This window comes from Mirounga leonina, unplaced genomic scaffold (assembly GCF_011800145.1).
Source record: "Mirounga leonina isolate KUSES-001 unplaced genomic scaffold, KU_Mleo_1.0 Mir_94, whole genome shotgun sequence".
Taxonomy (NCBI): domain Eukaryota; kingdom Metazoa; phylum Chordata; class Mammalia; order Carnivora; family Phocidae; genus Mirounga; species Mirounga leonina.
The window spans coordinates 44237467-44258577 of NW_023270855.1; the positions used below are offsets into that span (position 1 = coordinate 44237467).

The following is a 21111-nucleotide window of genomic DNA, read 5'->3' on the forward strand; positions in this document are numbered from 1 at the left end:
GCTGATCACGAGTGTGTGTTCCGTATGCATAATGACAGCACGCAGGGACGTGCGGTGGGAGCCACGTCCACGAGCGTCGCCGGCAGCATGAGGCAAACCCCCTGCTGCTTCGAGTTCACTCACGCAATGTGGCTCTTGTCGCCGTCCTCATGGAGGGAGGCGCTGGCTTTGTTTGATAGGACCCTCGTTTCTTTCTTTTTTTTTTTTAAAGATTTATTTATTTGAGAGAGCGAGAATGAGAGAGAGAGCACATGAGAGGGGGGAGAGTCAGAGGGAGAAGCAGACTCCCCGCCGAGCAGGGAGCCCGATGCGGGACTCGATCCAGGGACTCCAGGATCATGACCTGAGCCGAAGGCAGTCGCTTAACCAACTGAGCCCCCCAGGCGCCCCAATTCTTTTTTTTTTATAATTTTTTAAAAAGATTTTATTTATTTGAGAGAGTGAGAATGAGAGAGAGCAAACACATGAGAGGGGGGAGGGTTAGAGGGAGAAGCAGACTCCATGCGGAGCAGGGAGCCCGATGCGGGACTCGATCCAGGGACTCCAGGATCATGACCTGAGCCGAAGGCAGTCGCTCAACCAACTGAGCCACCCAGGCGCCCGGAAGGCAGCCACTTAACCGACTGAGCCACCCAGGCGCCCAGGACCCTCATTTCTTGCGCGAGGCCATCTGATGTAGGTGAACCGTGATGTGTGGCCCTCGTCAAACGGCCATGTGGACAGATGCAGTTTGGGGAAACTTTCTAGTGGATTCAGGGGGTGGTGTGGAGCAAAGAGAGTGACTGGGAAAGAGATGAGGGTCAGCTACAAAGAAGGGATTCCTAGCCTTCGTATTTTAAAATCCTAACGAGTCCGTGTGTGTATACATGCGTGCATACATGAGTTTGGCGGTGGTGAGGTATTTCCCAAGGTGGAAAAGACCCAATATATTTAACATTCAAGGAGAAATGTAACACACATTTTTGAGACCTTGTCCACATTATTCAATGTTATTCTTCAACATCATAGGGGCCATCCGCCAGGCTACCATGTTAATCTGGAAGAAATTCCACACGTGCGTGTGCACCGAGGTCACCAATGCCCTGTTCAGGCTCTAAAATCCATCCTAATAATAAACTCTTTTGAGTCATAAAGCTGCCTTCCTCCCACCTCCCCCATGACATTCCACCGCCAAAGCCAAATTCGGCAGACTGACATCCTTTGGTGTCACAGTTCGTGTGCCTGCAAGATTCCTAGAAAATTTGAGTCTTTACATCGAAAATCATGAAAGGTTGTCTGACAGTCAAATGCACTTGGATCTTATGAGGCATTTGAATATGGTAGCGCCTTGAAGGGGGAGCCATGGTGTCCGTGGTCCCCCTCTTTAGGAACACCCACACCATGAGGAATGTGTGTCCTCAGGCCACACGGGCTTTACCCACAGCAGGTTGGGGTTTCGATGCCCAAGGACCCAGGTTTGCATCCTCCTCAGGAAGCTCAGAGAACTGTACCCACACCCACTGAGCGTGTGACTTTCTCCACCATCAGCCCCTGTTGACCTTCCTGCGGTCTCTTGACACTTAAACACACTCGCTCCTCACGGAGGTCACACGCGCACTTGGTTGTTGCCAGCACATACCATGTTCCCCAGGAAACCTGGACTCCCCCTTCACCACTGAATCAGGCATTCCCTTTTCTGGGTGACCACCTCTGTCCCCGGCACACACCTCCACGCCCTCCCTTGGGTCCTGCAATGTCCGGCACACACTGCCGCCGTGACGCCCTGCACCCATCACCGCAAGGACTAGTCTCTTATTCCTCCCTCTGTCCCCAGCACTTAGCGCTGTGCACGACAGATGGAGGACAGGCTCAAAAACATGTCCAAAACACGGAGGGATGAATGAATGCATAAATATGCATAAACGCATGGACAGCAGGACGGAAGGAGGACGCTAGGTGGTTGCTGTTGCTGGCTCCTAAAGCCATCTTTCCCTTCCAACCAATGTCAGGCGGCACTTGGATTTCAACCCCAATACATATACTACAGTATGTATATGGCAACAGTTTTAAAATAAAATAAGAAAATCATATGGCTACTTTTTATTGGGCAGGTAAAGGAAGAGACTGGACACGAATGCATTCAAAAGCACCAAGCAAATTTGAGCCGGTATTCTACAAGGAAGGGCTGCCCCCCAAACCCAGCTAAGCATCAGTGGGCTCGATGGGCTGATCTGTGTGTGCACAAGTTCATCTTTTAGATTGGAATCTTCCTCAGATAGTTTTATGTGCCGCAGCCTGACAGGGGGAAAAAAAAAAGACAAAAAACCAGACTACCACCTTCTCCCTGCTATGCTCGATGCCAGTGGGATGAACTTTATCGTTGACGAGATTTTTCCTTTCCTCTCTCACTCTAAGTACATGGCTTTGGCCACTCTTAGGAGAAATAAAAAACCGGGATGGAAGGAAGGAGGGAATAATCTGGATCCCAAAGATAAAGATGAGTCATCTGATGAAAATCCGTAGCTTTCAACCCCCAGACAGGACAGGGCGGGGATGGGAGGGTGGGGAGATCCCTTAGAAACCAGGAATCCTGCTGGGGTCCTGCAGTTCCTCAAGTGGCTCGATGCTGCCATCTTCTGGGAATGGGCAGCGCTGCACCTAACCGCGTCTGCCACTAACCTCAGGCCTGATCGCCTACAATTCTCCCTCTTCTTTTTTTTTTAAGTAAACTGTGAAATGAAGTGCATCACACATATTGAAAAGCCTACGAATCCTAGGGGTAACACTTGATGAATTTTCTTTTTTTTTTTAATAAAGATTTTCTTTATTTATTCATAAGAGAGACAGAGAGAGGCAGAGGAGAAGCAGGCTTCCTGCGGAGCAGGATGCGGGGCTCGATCCCAGGACCCCGGGATCATGACCTGAGCCGAAGGCAGACGCTTAACGACTGAGCCACCCAGGCGCCCCTTGAATTTTCACAACATAAGCAGCCCTACTGATGACCCGAGTGTGACCAGCCTCCCAAAGGCCCTACCTCCCCACCATGGGCACCGCTAGCCTGGCTGCTGAGGCCATCGATTAGTTCTGCCTGGTTCAAAACCACTTCTAACCCTTCCCCAGCGAGGGATCCCAGGGGCCTGTGCACACTGGAGGCTGCCCCCAGAACTGCTCCTTGTTGGTGTGTCCATTGTGGTATCGGTCCCTGCCCTTGACAGATACTCGATTGTAAAATTGTATTGTGTGTTCAGGTGAGTCGCCTCCCTGTCTTCCTTTTGTGAGCCTCTTCTCAGTGCCTAGTTCACAGCAGATGCTCAATATTCGTTCAGTGGTTTGACCTAAATCACCTTTGTATCCACGAGGGAAGAAATAAACCTGCAGCAGCAGAGGTGGGGACAATGTGCAGGGGGACGAGTGATGAAGGAAGAAAGACGGATGAAAGGCAGGCCTGGATGTCATGGCTTCTGGTTGGGGCCGTGACCTTCTTGCACGGAGAGGTGCACTGTGATTTCAGACTCCGTCCACTCAAGATCGCAGGAAGCTTGCAGGAAGGAGCAAGGGCACAAGCGTGGGAGAAGGCCCCAAGGGGGTTCACACTGGATTTCAGTGTGGGAGGGGTGCGTCCAAGCCCCTGAGTCCTGCTTATCCCCCAGTGGCCCCCCCATCCCCTACTCTTGCAGTGCTCCAGGGAATGATCCATAGGACTCTGGGAATCCAGTTTTCATTCTCAAGGCTGAAGCTGGTCACATGCACCCACAAGTAGTTTAGCTCGGCATGAGGAGTCACACTTGTTAATCCATTCCACACCCATGTGAGCAGCAACTGGGTACTGAGCGCTCTGCCGTTAGAAGACTTACGGTAGAATGGGCAGCCCAAGACATGCTCAGAAATAACCATCCACACCACAGGGAGGAGGCACTAGTGTGGCCTGGAGGTGCAAGGTGCAGGGGAATGAGGGCCAAGGGGACCTGGAACCCAGTCCTGCTGGAGCAGAGATCACACCACTGCCAAGCTCATTACTAAGATTCACAACCAGTGTAACATATTCCCTATTTGTCCATTCATCCACTCGACAAATGGCACCGGGAACCAACTTATACAAGCAACTGAGTGATGCATTCATCATAGGGACCATGTTAGCAGAGGGTTCTAGAAGGAAGTGAAAAAATCTGAAACCACCACCAAACCCCTTTTGCCTGGAAGCATCACAGATGGGGGGCATTACGCCGGGCCTCCCCCTGGAGGGGCCTAGCTGGTTTCCCTGTGCTCTTGGCTCTGGCTCAGCTCTCCTGCTAATACCACCCCAAGGGGCAGGTGTGTCTGCTTTCACCTGGCGGCAGAAGGATGGGAAGCGATGCCCTCTTTAGTACTTCCTTGACAGTTTGCACGCCCTGAGTCGGAAATTACAACCATCCGTACCCGCCAGTCTCTGAAAGCCACCTCTGTCCCACCAAGGACAGAAGAAAAGAAGAGAGGGAGGGAGGGAGGGCAGGAGGAAGGGCAGGGCGAGCAGGGTCAGTAACTATTAGGATAAAGAAGGAATTTCAGAACATAGAATGAAAGGCTATTTTAAGCGCCCTGGTGAAACATCACTGCATCCAAGTAATGTGGCTAAAAGAAGCTCAGATTTATCAGAGCGATAACTGGTCACTGCAGATGACTTTTTACCTACTCCCGAGCTCCTAGATAGCCCGCTGCCCATGGTCCTGACCTGGTCAGGAGGCTCCCATGTAGGTCTAGAAAGAAGAGTACAGATAGCCCTGGATTTCTGAAAATAGTCTCTAACGTGGACTTTTCAAGACTAAGTTTGCGAACTTCCTCTTCTGCCTCGCCCTGTGCCCGGGGCGGGGGCTGGGGGGGCACATCAGGCTCACATCATCAGCCAGTTTCTAAGTATTAAGCCATGGCTCATTCGTAAAATACCACCGTTTCTATTTCTTAGCAGCCAGCCAGCAGCATGGGAGGAGCCCCGATTAATACGGTGAGAACCAAGTAAAGCGTCTCTTCTCTTCCTGCCCCCGCCCCCCTCCCCTTGAAGCTCTGATGTGATTAGACAAACAGGACAGGAGCCCGTGGAGCCCTCCACGGTCAGCAGGGCACCACCGCTCTTGTCGATAGTGAACCACGGGGAGAATGTCAGCTCAGGGAACGCAGTGTCTGTATGAAGAGCAACAACATAAAGCTGACAAGATGCTCATGTTCACTGCTGTCTCTTGCAAAGGGAGAGAAAAGGCTTCCTGATCCGCAGTTCCGTGGAGATGAATCCATCCCTCACTGCAGAGCATCCCCTGCAGCTACCAGCCCAGGGCTGGCGACCTAGGGCTGACGTCCAGCCATAAGCCGCTGCCTTCCCCTCGCCCAGAATCAAACTGGGAGGCTCCGTGTATTTCCCTGCTTCTGAACACACTCTGTAGAGGACTGGGTTTTTTCTATTATAAAGTTGCAAAATCATTGTAAAAAAATCGGGGAATATCAGGAGTGCATGAGAAGAATAATAAAATCACTGATAAGTTTATCATCCAGAGCAAACTAGAGTGAACATGTTGGCGTAATTTTTTCTAGCCTTTTCTCTTGCTTTGTGTTACGCATGTATATGGACAAGTACATTTAAAGGCAGACGTATAACCCAACTGCATCTATGATTTTATTTATTTTTTTATTTTTATTTTATTTTATTTTTTTTTTAAAGATTTTATTTATTTATTTGACAGAGACATAGCGAGAGCAGGAACACAAGCAGGGGGAGTGGGAGAGGGAGAAGCAGGCTTCCCGCAGAGCAGGGAGCCCAATGTGGGACTCGATCCCAGGACCCTGGGATCATGACCTGAGCCGAAGGCAGACGCTTAACGACTGAGCCACCCAGGCGCCCTGCATCTATGATTTTATATCTTGCTTTTTTTTTCAATTCCAAGCACTTCAGATGCATTTCCTCATGTTATTAAACAGTCCATATAATGTAATTTTAAAGAGTCGTGTAAGAGTCCTTCATACAAATGGGCTAGATTTTATTTGCCCTTTCTCAGACTTTCGGGGCATTTAGGTTGTATCCAAACTTTTAGCTACTTGAACAGTTTGGTGCGTTAAGTTTGATTCTGATTATTTCCTTAGGCTTGGATTTCTAGAAGCACAATTAGCGTGTCCGAAAGTGTGAATATTTTTAAGGCTCTCACTCTGTATCGTCAAACTGCTTTTCCTAACGGTTGTTCCTGCAATGTATGAGATGCTGTTCAGCTTCGCCTCTTTGCTATATGGAAAATGGCCCCTCACTGCTGTTTAGTTTGTATTTCTTTGACTACCAGTGAGGGCAACATTGTAGAGCGTGCTTCTTGGTCATTTGTATTATCTTCTTTTGCAAATTTACTGCTGACATTAATTCTGGCTTGATCATTAACCTGGTATTTCCGACACACAACAGCACCTCACTGTCCCGTGTGGGGCACACGCACCCCCAAGACCAGCTTCTTGTAGCCCGTCAAGAGACCTACGAAAAGCTCAAAGTTCACACCCAAGTGTGCAAGTGTGAAAGAGGGCCAGGACTCATTTAGAAAACAGGGAAGAGTATAAGATCCGCATAAACCTCTGCGGTTTATACTTGATGAGATTTACCAGAATTAGAGGGAATCCAGTGCTTGGAGGCAACTGAATTGCTGACCCATGAGGCCCCTGAGAGCCAAAAGGGTTACCTGTCCAGATGTGAGGTAGTGACCCACATGAGCATGGGACAGAGGCCTCGGGCTCCACGGCTGGAGCTACTACTTTTTATTTTTTAAAAGATTTTATTTATTTATTGGGGAGAGAGTGAGCACACATGCGTGCATGAGCAGGGGGAGTGGGAGAGGGAGAAGCAGGCTCCCCGCCAAGCAGGGAGCCCGATGTGGGGCTCGATCCCAGGACTCTGGGATCATGACCTGAGCCGAAGGTAGACGCTTAACGACTGAGCCACCCAGGCGCCCCTCAAATATAGTTTAAAACCACTGTATAGGAGTCCTAAAAGTAGCCAGAGCTTGTCTTCTATTTTAAAATAGCTAGCCAATGAATCATTTATTGTTTTGTTCATTGCTCCTACAAATAACTGTGTAGAAGCTGGAGAAAGGTACCCTGGAGCCAGAAATCATTTACGGTCTTCGCTTCTAGACCTAGAAGGAAACATTTCTCATGTTGTCTTTTCTCTCTACTCCACGGAAAACACTTCCTTTGAAAAACATACTTTTTTTTTTTTTAAAGTGGGCTCCACGCCCAATGTGGGGCTTGAACTCATGACCCCGAGATCAAAAGTCATACACTCCACCTGACTGAGCCAGCCAGGTGCCCCGAAAGCCATAAACTTTTATATGTTTGTATCAAGGAGTTAAACTCAATTTATTTAAACAAATATTCACTGAGAATGTTTGTCCACGATACTGTCACAGTAATAGGACACAATTCCCATCCTCAGGGGTAATTTTTATCTGGTGAGGTAAGGAAGTTTCCACAGAGAAGACATGAAAGGCAGAATGGTAAATTCTTTAACCCAAGGCACAAACATTTCGACTGAAGATTAATGCTGTTAATGTGTTCATTGTTCTTCTGATGCAGATCAGTTTATTTTTACATACGAAGGGCTCTGGGACTAATGAGAAGAAAATTATTTTAAGCATTTAATTTGTAAACTAAATGCATTCTCTGTACAGTAGACCTTTAAGGCATGTGTGTATGCATAGAGAGAGGGAGCAGGTCTGAGCGTGGGATGAAGGGAAGGGGCACCTGGGTGGCTTGATTGGTTGGGCAACTGCCTTCGGCTCAAGTCATGATCCCGGATCCTGGGATCGAGTCCCACATTGGGCTCCCCCTGCTCAGAGGGGAGCCTGCTTCTCCCTCTGCCTGCCGCTCCCCCTGCTTGTGCTCATGCTCTCTGACAAATAAATAAATAACACCTTAAAAAAAAAAAAAAAAAAGACAGTAAGATTCTATTCCATGCCCTCCCCCCCAAAAAAGAGATTTAAGTACTCAAAATCTCTCGCTCTCTTTCTCAAACAAATAAAATCCAAGATTTTATTTATTTATTTATTTGAGAGCGAGAGAGAGCAAGAGAGAGAGAAAGCATGAGAGAGAGGAGGGTCAGAGGGAGAAGCAGACGCCCCAAGGAGCTGACGCAGGACTTGGTCCAGGGACCCTGGGGATCATGACCTGAGCCGAAGGCAGACGCCTCACTGACTGAGCCATCCAGGCGCCCCTAAATGAATAAAATCTTTAAAAAAAGAAATATTTGTGGAATGTGATAGGGTGAAACTGAAATTCATATGGAAGGACAGAGGTCCAGTCATAGCCAAGATACTCCTAAAGAAAAAGAACAAAGAGGAAGGACTATCCTTACCAGACAGTAAGACTTGTAAAACTAAAAATAAAGCCAGTAAATAATTATCACAGCAAAAAGCAAACAGACCAACGGACTGAATAAAGATCCTATAAAAAGGCCCTGCATATATACGAAAACCTGACTGTGATGGAGAGAGCACTAAAGATCAATGAGGAAACGCAGGGACTGGCCCATTAATGGTACTGAGACACTAAAAGCGATAGCCCTAAAGGAAAAGATTATTAAAATTTACTGTGGTAAGAGTTTCTGTTCATCAAAAGACACCATAAAAATAAGAGAAACCAAGAACTGGGGAAAATATTTGCAATACATATAGCTGGAAAAGGATTAGCATCCAGAATATTTTAAAAATTCCTACAACCAAGGGGCGCCCGGGTGGCTCAGTTGGTGAAGGATCCGACTCTCGATCTCAGCTCAGGTCTTGATCTTAGGGTTGTGAGTTCAAGCCCCATGCTGGGCTCCATGTTGAGTGTGGAGCCTACTTAAAAAATTCATACAATCAATACAAGGCAACCCAGAAAAAAAGGGTGAAGGACACAAATAGGGATTTAATGGAAGAGAAAACACAGAGGTTCCTAAACATGTTAAAAACATGCTAAACATCATTAAGTGAGCAGTGTCTTTCAATTCAAACATAACCCACAAACTGATCCATTACATAAGCAACGTTGACATGATGAAGACGTGTGGGGATGGGAACCCTCATCTCTGTTGGTATGAGCGTAGGTTTTTTTGTTTTGTTTTGCTTTGTTTTTTTTTAAGCAGGCTCCATGCCCAAAGTGAAGCCCAACACGAGGCTTGAACTCACGACCCTGAGATCAAGACCTGAGCTGAGATTGAGAGTTGGAGGCTTCATTGGCTGAGCCACCCAGACACCCTGACAAGTGTAGGGTTTACAGAAGTGATCTGAAAACAAGCTGGGTGTTCCTTAGCAAAGTTGAACAAGTGCACATCTTACAGTTCAGCAGTCCCACTCTTAGGTACATGCCCTAGACAAGGGCAGACACGTTTCGGAAACACGGACAAGAACGCTCATACAGTTTGGTTCGTCACTGCACAAAACACTCCAACAACCATTAATGGTGCTGTAGACACAGAAACCGAGTTCCACACTAGACATTCCACTCCACACGATGGAATGCCTTACAGCAGTGAAACAGGAACAGAACATAACTCTATGCACCAATATGGATGAATCCCCAAAAATGCTAAGCGAGGAAAGCAAGAGAGAGTATGTGAAATATGATTCCACTTACGTAAAGTTCAAACACAAGAAAACCAAACAATACATACTGTTGAAAAATACAAAGAGTTGATAAATTTATACAGAAAATTAATAGTTCAGGATTTCAGAATAGGGGTTGGCCAGGGGAGGGGTGCCAGGTAGGGAGATGGTGTGACTGGATAGGGGACCCTGGGTATTCTAAGGGGATACAGGGATGTTCACTTTATTCTTTTTTTTTTTTTATTCTATGTTAATCCCCATACATTACATCATTAGTTTTAGATGAAGTGTTCCATGATTCATTGTTTGTGCATAACACCCAGTGCTCCATGCAGAATGTGCCCTCCTCAATACCCACCACCAGGCTAACCCATCCTCCCACCCCCCTCCCCTCTAGAACCCTCAGTTTGTTTTTCAGAGTCTATCATCTCTCATGGTTCGTCCACTTTATTCTTTAAATTCTGTAAGACATGAAATATACTATATATATATATAGAAAAAAGCACACATAGACACCTTTCTGACCATAACGGGGAATAGGTTATAGGCCAACAGGAAGAACCTTTATCAATGGATTTACAATGTGATTCCCCAGCTTTAATTCATTACCTGTTTTTATCAGAGTGATCTATCAAGGCAGGATTCAGTCAAGCTTAGCAAAAGAGCTTGCATAGCCCGGCCAGATGATAAACACGACCTCGAACGAGAAGCTGTAAAAAGCCCTACAAGGTCACGAACGGCTTCTCTCTGCCTCAGATGTCAAAATCTCAATTAATTAACTCAGCTAAACAGACAAGAGCTGAAGGCAAGATGCTAGGCGAGCCTGCGATTATCACACGCTGGAACTATGATTAAGTAACAGAAACGCACTTCAAATGGCTAAGGTTGACAGTGACCGCTAAAGGATACTTGAAAAACAGAAGTCTTTCACTACACGTGTATACCTTGCTCTGGGAAGAACGGACACCTGCTTGAAGTTGTCATTCACAGAACTGAATTCTTTTGCCGAGCGGTATTAAGTGCTCACCTGTGTTTGACCATGTTTTGATCATGGCAGAAATGACTAAAGAATCTCGCGTAGAACAAATGCATGACGGCGTGTTCCTTCCCTCCGATGTACAAATCCACAGGCATCCAGTAATCTGCCAACGCTGCATTAAAAGGGCTGCAAGAGAGAGAAATGGTCATTTTTTACAAACCTGCTTTGCTACAAGAACACAAATTAGCAGACCTATTATATAATTCGCATATACCCTGAGACAAATAAAGTCAGAGAAAAACAGTGATTTTTCTTTTTAAAATATAATAAGAGAAAAGCTGATATAATAAAGCAGAAAAAAGTCAGGTCGGTGTGAAATTATGAAATGTATAAAAACTGTTTCAGAAGCCATTACTGACATTTTAAAAAATGCGATTTTCATTAAAATAAGGACAAAAAGAAAACACAGCAGCATAAAAAGGGTATTTCTGTGAAAAAGGTTATTTCTGTAAGATGCGTATTTGAACATCTGGATTTCTATTTTAATTTTTATTGCGATTAGGCATATTGGGATTTGTGAGCTCTTACCAATAGGGGGCAATATGGCGTTTACAAAGGAGATTAACATGCAGCCACTAAATGTTCATTTTAAAACACAAATTCCATCTTATTTTTAAAAGCAGCCTTAAAATACAGATAGTCAGCAAGAGCCTGTATATGGTCTCCTGCGTGCAAGGAGCATATTTAGGGTAACAAACATAAAATCACCCAACATCTCCCTCTCCCCTAACAGATACTGTCAGTGACAGAAATCCTACAAGAAAGGCTTCCTCGGACTCCCTGGTCCTAATGGGTGCTGGGGAGTAAAGCAAACACCACTTCCCTCTATTCTCTGGCTGGGACTCTTGAGAGGAGAGTCTGTGAGTGTGCAGAGGTGTGTGTATGTGTGTGTGTGTGCACGCACGCATTGTGGGGAGGGGAGCAGAGTGGGCTGAGCACCTTCAATCTCAGGAGAATATGCTTCCTAGAGATCTTCCGATAAAGCAAATCTCTGCCTTTGGAGGATTTGTACTCCATGGTCTCAAATATTTGTAAATTCTCTTCCCTACACCACAAGGCACTTTTTTTTTCCAGCATGGACTTGGCTCAGCAGGTAGGCCTGGCCAACCGCCCCGCATTTGTATCTTAATGCAGCTTGCTTCTCTCCAGTCACTAGGCCAGAATTCTGGTAAAATTAAAACAATTTTTTTTTCCCCTTTGTGAACAACGGTTCCTCCCCATCTAGGGAGGACAAGAGCTGGTGCTGAAACTCACAGCTGCATTTTATGAGGCAAAAGATGTGCTAAATGGTATTCCCAGATCAGAGGCTGGGAAGGCCTCAGATGTAACTCTCCGGGTCCAGGGTCCATCACTGATGTAGAGCCTCCATCATCTGTAAGAAGATTTTCCTCTGAAGCATTCTGACAGGTAGGGCCTGATTGCCTTGGCATTCTAAGCAACTGCTAAAGAACAGAAGGTACCAGCAGCCCCTTCTAGAAGGAGGAGTCAGAGGAGGGGCCCCGCTTCCCTGCCACAGTAGTCCCCGTGCATCTTGTCTTTCTGGCCACCATTTACTCAGGGTCCCCTCACTCCTGGATGGCCTGGACTCGAATGACAGAAATCACAGTGCTGCAGGGTAGGACTCTGGCTGGGGGCGGGGGGAGGGAGGGCAGGAGCACCAAATCCCACTGGAAATGCGTTAGTTTACAACCACTGAAGAAAAAAGGGGGGACATTTTTATATGTGGACTTCGGGGTTTGAGGGCAATGGTTTTCCTTTGGACAAGAGCAACCTGGCAAAGTCTTTGAAGGACGTGGTTGCGGTTTTCCTGAGCTCTGTGATTGCTTTCTTTTGCTCATTCTCTTTACCCCCTCTCCCTACGGCCCTCTTTCTCTTATTCACGTATTTACCTTTGTCTAAGAAACCTGCCCACGGCTGAAAACTCAGACTGTACTGAGAGCTTTGTCATTTCAACACTGGCCCCCAGCCCCTGCCTTCATGAGCACCACGCCCGCCTCCCCCCGCCCCCCACCCCCTTAGCCACTTGGAATTCTGTAGCTGTTTCTTCTGGCAATTATACTCTTTATTGATTTATCAATTTTAGAAATTACTGTGTGTATGTGACAAAAGGCGATGCTTCCTAGCTCCCTCAAGCTCCCTACCTCCTTCCCTCCCATCATTTTTGTCTGTTAAGTAAACAGCATTACATCTTTATAACCCCATAAATGCAGTTCACCACAGGGCCATGAAGGGTATTACAACAGCATTTTCTTCCTTCTTCGGTTTTTTATTTTTCTTGTACGTGGGATTCGCTTGGCTGTGAAGCATCTCATTTAATAATCTGACACACTCCCTTAGGAGGGCCTGTTTCAGGGGGCACGGCTGACCAGCAGCTTCCAGAGCCTGTTCTCCCAGAGGGAGGGGACCAGCGCCATGGCACCTCTGCCAGACTTGGGACTCTCTGCTGGACAAGCTTTGCTCGGGGCTTCCATCGGCCTGGCTGAGACTTTCTCAGAGCTGCACTGTAGTCTGAGACTCTTCCAACCCAACCCTCCTTCCTTCCCCTACTTGCTTCTCAGGTGTGGGGACTGCATAGTGGTCTGAGGGATCTCCCCACCAACTCCTGCTCCCTCCCCACCCCCCATCCTTTCGGGCGCTGCCCCCAGTAAATCTCTCCCATATAGAATTCTGTCTTGGTGTCTGCTCCTTGGAGGACCCAAACCCACACACGCTCAAAGGATGCAGCAAGGCCTTACGTCTGAGTATTCCACGGGTCGGTATATCTAAAGTAGTACCAAGCAGAATCGACAAAGGTATCCATCGTGTCCGTCTCTCTCTTGGCAGCTCCCTTGCACCTGAGAAATAAAGGAAGTTCATCAACTGGTTTCTTTTTAAGTTTTAATGCAGTGTTCCACTGGCTTTTGAGAAAGCGCTGACAATTTAGCATCCATTCAGAATGTCACAAGAACAATGCCTCATCATGGATCGGCAATTCAGAGAACGCTCTCCTTTTGTATTGTTTAGTACAGGACGTTTTAAGGAAATTTACGAAGAAAAATTTAAATCTTCAACAATTAAAAGCCTTATACTCCACGTGTCTAAATTTTACCTGATAGAAAATCTAACAACCTATGTGGATAAGCCAGGAGTGCCCTCTTTTGCACATTAACTTCTATTTTAGGCATGTCAAGATTGCCTTCAGCCAATGCCTAACGTGTGATACCTATGAAGCAAATCAACTTAGGAAGAGAAGCTGAAAACCAAACAGAGACGTTGTACTAAAGAAAGAACTTGGGGGGCGCCTGGGTGGCTCAGTCGTTGGGTGTCTGCCTTCAGCTTGGGTCATGATCCCAGGGTCCTGGGATCGAGCCCCGCGTCGGGCTCCCTGCTCGGCGGGAAGCCTGCTTCTCCCTCTCCCACTCCCTCTGCTTGTGTTCCCTCTCTCGCTGTGTGTCTCTCTGTCATATAAATAAATAAAATCTGTAAAGAAAAAAAGAAGAATGAACTTGGGTTTTCTCTATCTCTGCGAGGGCCGGGGGTGCAGAAATCGAAACCCACTAGGGTAACCTTGGGAAGAGAGGTCACCTTGGGGGCCCAAGGGCAGTGGTGTGCTAGAGCCAACTCATACCAGCTTGTGAGAATCAACGGGTTCGCACCTCTTCCCAACTCAGTGACAAGTGATGTCAAGTTCATAGCCTGAAACTAGCTTTTGGTGGAAGTATGTATACTACAGAAATTGGCAAACACCACAAATCAGGAGCTCCCTTCCAATGTGCCCACTGCCTAAGGACAGGACACAGAAGGGTGAAGATGTCCCTACTGTTCCAGGAAGCAAACGAAGCGAGATCCCTGGTGTGTGAAGGGCTGAAAAGAACAAGCGATCCTCAACCTCGGGATGGGGATGCCTGGGGAGGATGAAGGTCCCATAAGGGCCCAACTGATGAACCGATTCTGAAGCAGAACCAGTGTGATGGGCCCATGGGACGGGACAAACCGGGTACAAAAAAACCCAGAACTTCTAGGAACCCAAGAGAGGGTGCCCTTAGTCAAGCCTAGTCTAGAAGGGGCCCAGCCCCCCTGAAGACTCCTCACGGCCTGGATCAGCAGTGGATGCATCGAGCCAGCTACTATGAGCTACCAATAGGTGACAGGGGCCTTTGTGGCAGTGAGAACAAGCTGGAGAACACGTTTCTGGCTCCAGGCTTTCCCTCTTGAGGCTTGGAAGAGGGACCAACTGCCCTTCTAAATGCTGCCCTGCGGGCAGTCTCAGTTCTTGGGGCTTCTTGGAGATTTTGAGGAGGGACACAAGGAGCCCCAAGAGGAACTGATGAACCTTCTGCTGATTTTGCATGCCAGGGCAAGAGTCTGCTTTTAATTTAAAAATGAAAGAAGGCCTGCATTTATATCTTCCATCTGTGAAGAAGTTCATACCGGCTTTACAAATCGTACCGAAGCAAACAGCTAGCCCCCCATCTCCCACTTATTAAACAGAAATGGCTGAACAGAGACACAGGAGCCCCAGATCCTTGGGGCCTTGGGACTCACAGGGGCCTCCCTCTGGGAACAGTGGTGGTCCCCGGGGGGCGGGTGTTGATGGGAAAGAGCCCGAGGGAATCCTCTTTCCTACCACCCAGGTCTGCTACCAGACACTGATCTCCACAGTGCGTCTCTAAATTAAAGCCAGATCTTTCTATGGGGAGAGCAATCAACCAGAACACAGACACTATTTGGGCAAATATTTACAAGATAAAGGTTGCTTCTTCTCCTCACCACTGGGACAGGTGTACAAATCAGGAAGAAAACGCAGGGCCCAACCGATCAAAGGAGTAACGTCTGCCTACACCTTGCCATGCTGATTCTCTTTGTAATGGTCACGTGGGACTGGAGGACAACCAACACACCTTACTGCTGCCACTAAAAGCTGGTTTACATGGCTTAGCTACTTGGTAAGTGGGAGGGATAGATGATGATGACCGTGTCAACAGGATGATCGTCATCAGCTTCAATGGTACGAACGGTACCAGTGGATGCAGGCACTGAGCCAAATGCTTCCCCGGCATTCTCTCCTCTAATCCCCAGGAACCCTGGGGATTACGAGGTAGAGACTATACACGTCCCCACTTTGCAGATAAGTAACTAAAATTCAGAGAGGTTAAGAAATCCGCCCAAGGTCTTGGAGCTCGAGAGGAAGGAATCCACATCTGTTGGGCTCTGCGGCCCTGCTTGGCCATGCTGGTTCCATGACTGTCGGTCCTAGATTGCTCATTAGAATCATCCAGGGAGCCTTGACCAATACCACGGCCTGGGCTCTGCCCTCCAGGAATCCGCAGCCAGGGTCGGAAGCCTTATCCCCACCAGACGGGCCCTGGGCTGCAGTAGCTGGTGTGAAGGCCACCAGGGCTTTTGGCAGGGAAACCCTTTTGTCGCATCTCATTAATAAAGAGGGTGTGCTATTTTCTCCTGGAGCCCACGATTCTACCCTGAAAAGGCCCAGAGCTCCCTCTGTTTCTGCCCACAAGCCCCATCTCAAATCTTAAAACCACCCGGGTGAGCACCTGGGAGGATGGTGGTAACACTTCCATTTACTGGATGTTTGTCTGTTAGGCATCACTGTGCAGGATTGCGGGTGTTAATTCTAGTCTTCTGAGCAGCCCTTCGAGGAGGTTATTTTAGTTTCCGATAAGAAAATCGAAGCTCAGAGAAGTCACGTGACTTTCCCAAGGTCACACGGCTAGTTAAAGGGGGGGCCAAGACTTGAGCCCATTATTATCTGACTTCCCGGCCTGGGCCTTTCAACTGCACTAGGGTTACCTGACTACCAACCTCATAACTCAGCTCTGGACCAGATTATTTTAACATCCTCATCCTGATCTATAAGGCAGAGAAAAAATGGCTTCTCCACAGAAGGAAGTAGGAAGATGCTGGAGCTGGGCTGGGTTATTTGCTTAATTAGCTGGTATGGTATCCCAAAAATCATTCGAGGTACGCCAGTGAGCTAACAGTAAAACACAATCCTACCTCCAAAACGAGATGTTCCGGGTCTTAAAGAATGAAACCCCAGCGCACAGCCCCCCTCGGAGCTACCACTCTACTGCGTGTAAGAAAATCTCCGCTGTTATCAGTGACAAGGTGGGAAAACAAAGGCAGAGAGGAGAAAACACTTTTCTCCCATCTCCAAGAAGCACTCTGGAATATGAAATGGAAGAAAGTGGTCTTTTACAAAGCCATGATGGAAACGTGCAGCTTTCCATCGGTTGGCAGGTATTTCTGGTAAAGATGTGAGTGGACAGAAAGACCTAGAGTATTCTTTCCAGGCTGGTGGGAGCCCTGGAAGAAGGGAGCAGAGAGCCTGAAACTGCAGCCGGGGTGCCAGGGCCACAGACCACGCCAAGGCCCGGGGGTGGGTAGTTCCTTACCTGGGGCAGGTGCAGTTCACCCACTCCGAAGCCGTGGCCAGTGGGGAGCCTCCTTTGCCGGTGAAAGATGGGATGTGGGGCAAGGTCACGGGCAAATCCTGCAGAGGCACGGCCACCGGGCCGCAGGCCGGGCAGTGGACCATGGGGATGGGCGTGCCCCAGTACCGCTGTCGCGAGATCAGCCAGTCCTTCAGTTTGTGGCTCGTCACGTCTCCACCTACCCTCTTCCTCCGGGCTTGCTGAGTCAAGGCTAGAAACGCATCCTGCCGGCTCATGCCTGTGAACTGTGAGGGAAAGGAGAGAGATCCTATGCTTCCTTCCGCAAGGACAAGCTGTCACCCGCCACGCCCCCCCTCCAAATTGCTGTTTTTGTATGTTGTCTGTGCAGAGCCTTGTTGTGACTTTACGAGCCCCAGGTGCCTTCACCTCTGTGGCCCCTTCCTCCCTAGGACAGTTTTTTTATTTATTTATTATTTATTTATTTTTTAATTTTTTTAAAAGATTTTATTTATTTATTTGAGAGAGAGAGAATGAGAGAGCACATGAGAGGGGGAGGGTCAGAGGGAGAAGCAGACTCCCCGCTGAGCAGGGAGCCCAACGTGGGACTCGATCCCGGGACTCCAGGATCATGACCTGAGCCGAAGGCAGTCGCTTAACCAACTGAGCCACCCAGGCGCCCAGTTTTGTTTTTTTTTTTAAATAAAGATCTTTATTTATATATTTGAGAGAGAGAGAGTGAGCACAAGCAGGGGGAGCGGCAGGCAGAGGGAGAAGCAGGCTCCCCGAGGAGCAGGGTGCTCAATGTGGGATTGATCCCAGGCCCCGGAGATCATGACCTGAGCCGAAGGCAGACACATAACGACTGAGCCACAAGGCGCCCCATCCTTAGGAAGTATTAAAATTACGTTTTGTGACTATATTGAAAGAAGATGAACATTATTTTGACCCGAAAAATTCCATTTTTTCCCTCTGATTTTAAAAGAAATTAACATCTTTTAGGGGACCCCTAAAAGTACTGTGACCCCAAAGCACCGTGTCCACCGTGTCTCACGGGCAAACCGGTCCTCGTTCTGTGGCTCTCCTTATCACCTGAGCGCCGAGATAGTACAGGGATCATCAACTCTCAGCACTGAGCTGCTAGCAAAGAACTGCATGATATGTATTTCTAATGACGAGTCCCCTGTTGGGGGAAAAAATAATCCAGGAAGGAAAATTCAATATCCTACAGCGGAAGTAATTTGGCAAGCAGGGGAACAAATTGGGGCCATAGCTGGATAGACCTGAACCACTCCTTTTATATTTAAATGCGCCCATTTTATAGAGAGCAGAGCAAGACAATGAGAGTAGAAAAGAGAAATTTCTCTCTTCACCTGATGCTTTTCAGGGAACCAAGCTAATGATGAGAATTGAGCCAGCACGGAATGCCAACAGGGGATCGTGGGTACCCTGGAATTGGTTCACTGTCGATGGACTTCATCCCTACTAAGTGCCAGGCTTCGGCCAGACGTTGGGGGCACAAAGATAAAGATGCTCTGCCCCCTGCCCGCAAGGAGCTTACAATCCTGAGGCATAAAGATCTAAGTATAGCGATGTTTACCAAAAGCAGCCCCCTCCTTGGGGTCTGCAGTGTCTTCTGAGGCACACACACAGCTTGCTACCAAGGATGCACGCACCCTCTGGGAGGCATCTTCGAGGCTCCACACTCCCACCTTCATATAATTACGGGACACAATGATCGCAAGCTCTCTTGAAAGGCTACCTCCTCCACGTATCACTGTCTCTACATTCCTGAAGCTCACAGATGACGGGAGCCCTTTACCACCTGTTCTTCCATCCACTGAAAGAATTCATTATCCTAGACATTCAGTCGAGAGCCAGGGGAGGATTCAACAGACTGCCTGAAGTGATCTGAGGAAGCCAGGGAGCATAATTAACGTCAGTCCTATAGTAAGGAGTGGGCAGCTCTCTGGGCACATCAGAAGCCGAATTTTGGCCACGAGTGTCCCCTTTCTTGCTCTTCACAGAGATATTGAGGGCTCCCGTACGAGCACCTTGGTGTGGCTCTGTTACACCTCCAGGGAGTCTGCTCCAATGTAGTCTAAAAGGTTTAAGATTCAACAACTTAGAGCATCTTACTACCATTTAGGTTGTGAAGGCACAAATGTGAAGTCAGAAAACACTGTCATTCAGGTAAGGAAAAAACCTGGCCATACTCTCATTCTTTTTATATATTTATCTATATACATATCTATAAAATATCCTCTAGCCACATAATCCCAAACCTGAAAATCCTGGATCTTCAGGTCTAATTGACTCAGGATCACTCAGGCTGGGGCCAGTGATGCCAGTGTTCCAGGTCCAGGGACCGGACTTTGAGTAGCAAGGCTCTGGGCCGGTGATTCTCAAAATGTGGATCCTGGATCAGTAGCAGCACCTGACAACTCTTAGAAATATATGTTCCTGGGTTCTACCTGGGGCTGCTGAATCAGAATCTCCAGGTCGAGGGCGAGGCACTCTGTGTGTGTGTGTATCAACAAGGCACCAGCCGATTCTGGGGTGTGCTTAGGTTTGAGAAGCACCGTCTCTGCTGTTTCCCACTCGCCCCTCACCCTACCCCTTCCATCACACTTCCTGGCCTGGGTCAAGAGCAAGGCTGAGGTCAAGTCCTGCCAGATCTACCACCTGGCAAGAGAGAACCTGGCCCAAATAAATAAACGTGATTCAACTTTGGTGTTCATTTCTATACATGAGTTCAAATTTGGGAGGAAACAAGTCAGTCATCTGGGGAGAATAGAAATATCTAGGAAGAACAGCCAATTTTGGTCACCCTCCCAAGGAATCTGTTTTCCTGGAAGAGAGATTTTATTTTTTTTCCCCAAGCAGAAGATTCCCAAAATATAGTGACTATGATAACCATACTATTCTAGGATTGGGCTTGACTTAGAGTTGATAAATTTCTAGCTCTTGAAAAAGAATATTGTTTTGTTTTCACAGATTATAAAACGAGGCTGCAAGACCTTGAGGTTTGGGGATGAGTGAAATGGCAAGTTGGAATCTGCACCTGAAGGAAAAGGTCTCATCAAACCCTGGTCAAGGTCATGATTGGAGAAGCTGTTAGGCCCGTGCCACGGGGAACCAACCTCGGCAGAGCTGCTCATTCTCTCTGTGCCATCCGGCAAAGTTTCAATGACTTCGGAGTAGGGGAGGCCCAGGGTCTGGGCTAAGGTGCTGTCCTCTGGACTGGTGCTCGGAATTCCTATTCAGAGGGGAAGAAACACAGAACACTTTCTTTGCAAATACCCAAGTCACAAAATAACGGACAGCACTGACACTCGGCTTTAGCCTCCTCAGGGAGACTCTCTTTTAGCTACAGAGGTTCTAAAAATGCAGTGTATTCCTTGGGAAAATGGAGGACAGTCTTGGAGAAACACCCTCCCCCCCACCCTCATACAACCAGCTTACTATGTCGGCATGATTTCCTTTCAGTCTTTATCCTGTGCTTCATTTCTTTTTTTAAATAGCTGTGATTCTAAAAGATAAGATTTGGGGGGCTTTTGTCACTGAAATCATGAATCGCAAGCATCTGGAGAAGCCTCTTGTCTGAATTCCCTCAGGGACCAAGGACAGCGGCATTCTCTTGAGAAGCAGGGCTGCCAGCTCCAGCATTTCCTGGCGCCCTAGAAAAATCCACACAGTCCCGAAGTGGAAAGCTGGGAACTGTGTTTCCTCACGCTATGCTTTGTTCCCAAAGGCAATGATACGTGCAGTCCGAATAGAAATTTCTTCTTCAGCCCACACATGCCTGAGATGGGAGTTGAGCATAAGTGAATCGCTCATCCAAAGGGCCAAGGCTGACTTTCGGCTTCAGCTCTGCGTCAAAACAAGCTTGTCGGTGGTTGGGTCTGCAGGGCAGACTTTCTCAATCTTGGCACGACATCGTTGTGAGGCTATGCTGAGCATCGCAGGAATGCTGGGCAGTGCTCCTGGTCTCTAGCACTCCCCGGAAGTGACAGAAAAAGGACTGAAAAATTGCCACATGCCACCCCCCCCCCCAGGAGGGGGCAAAATCGCCCCCTGCTGGAGGACCCCTGCTGCGGGTCGCTGTCAAAACTGCTGATGT

General features: G+C 47.8%; 1 protein-coding gene across 4 annotated transcripts in view; it reads right to left on the reverse strand.

Annotated features, from left to right (window-relative positions):
* The window catches only part of LARS2 (leucyl-tRNA synthetase 2, mitochondrial), a 147760-nt gene that overhangs the window by 29182 nt on the left and 97467 nt on the right, over nucleotides 1–21111 (reverse strand). For all 4 annotated transcript variants that reach the window (XM_034998144.1, XM_034998145.1, XM_034998143.1 and 1 more), the window contains 4 exons: nucleotides 20132–20247; nucleotides 16992–17275; nucleotides 13332–13430; nucleotides 10585–10722 (listed from right to left, as the gene is read on the reverse strand). In XM_034998144.1, coding sequence (XP_034854035.1) covers nucleotides 10585–10722; nucleotides 13332–13430; nucleotides 16992–17275; nucleotides 20132–20247 — 637 coding nt within the window. The remainder of the gene's footprint in view (nucleotides 1–10584; nucleotides 10723–13331; nucleotides 13431–16991; nucleotides 17276–20131; nucleotides 20248–21111) is intronic.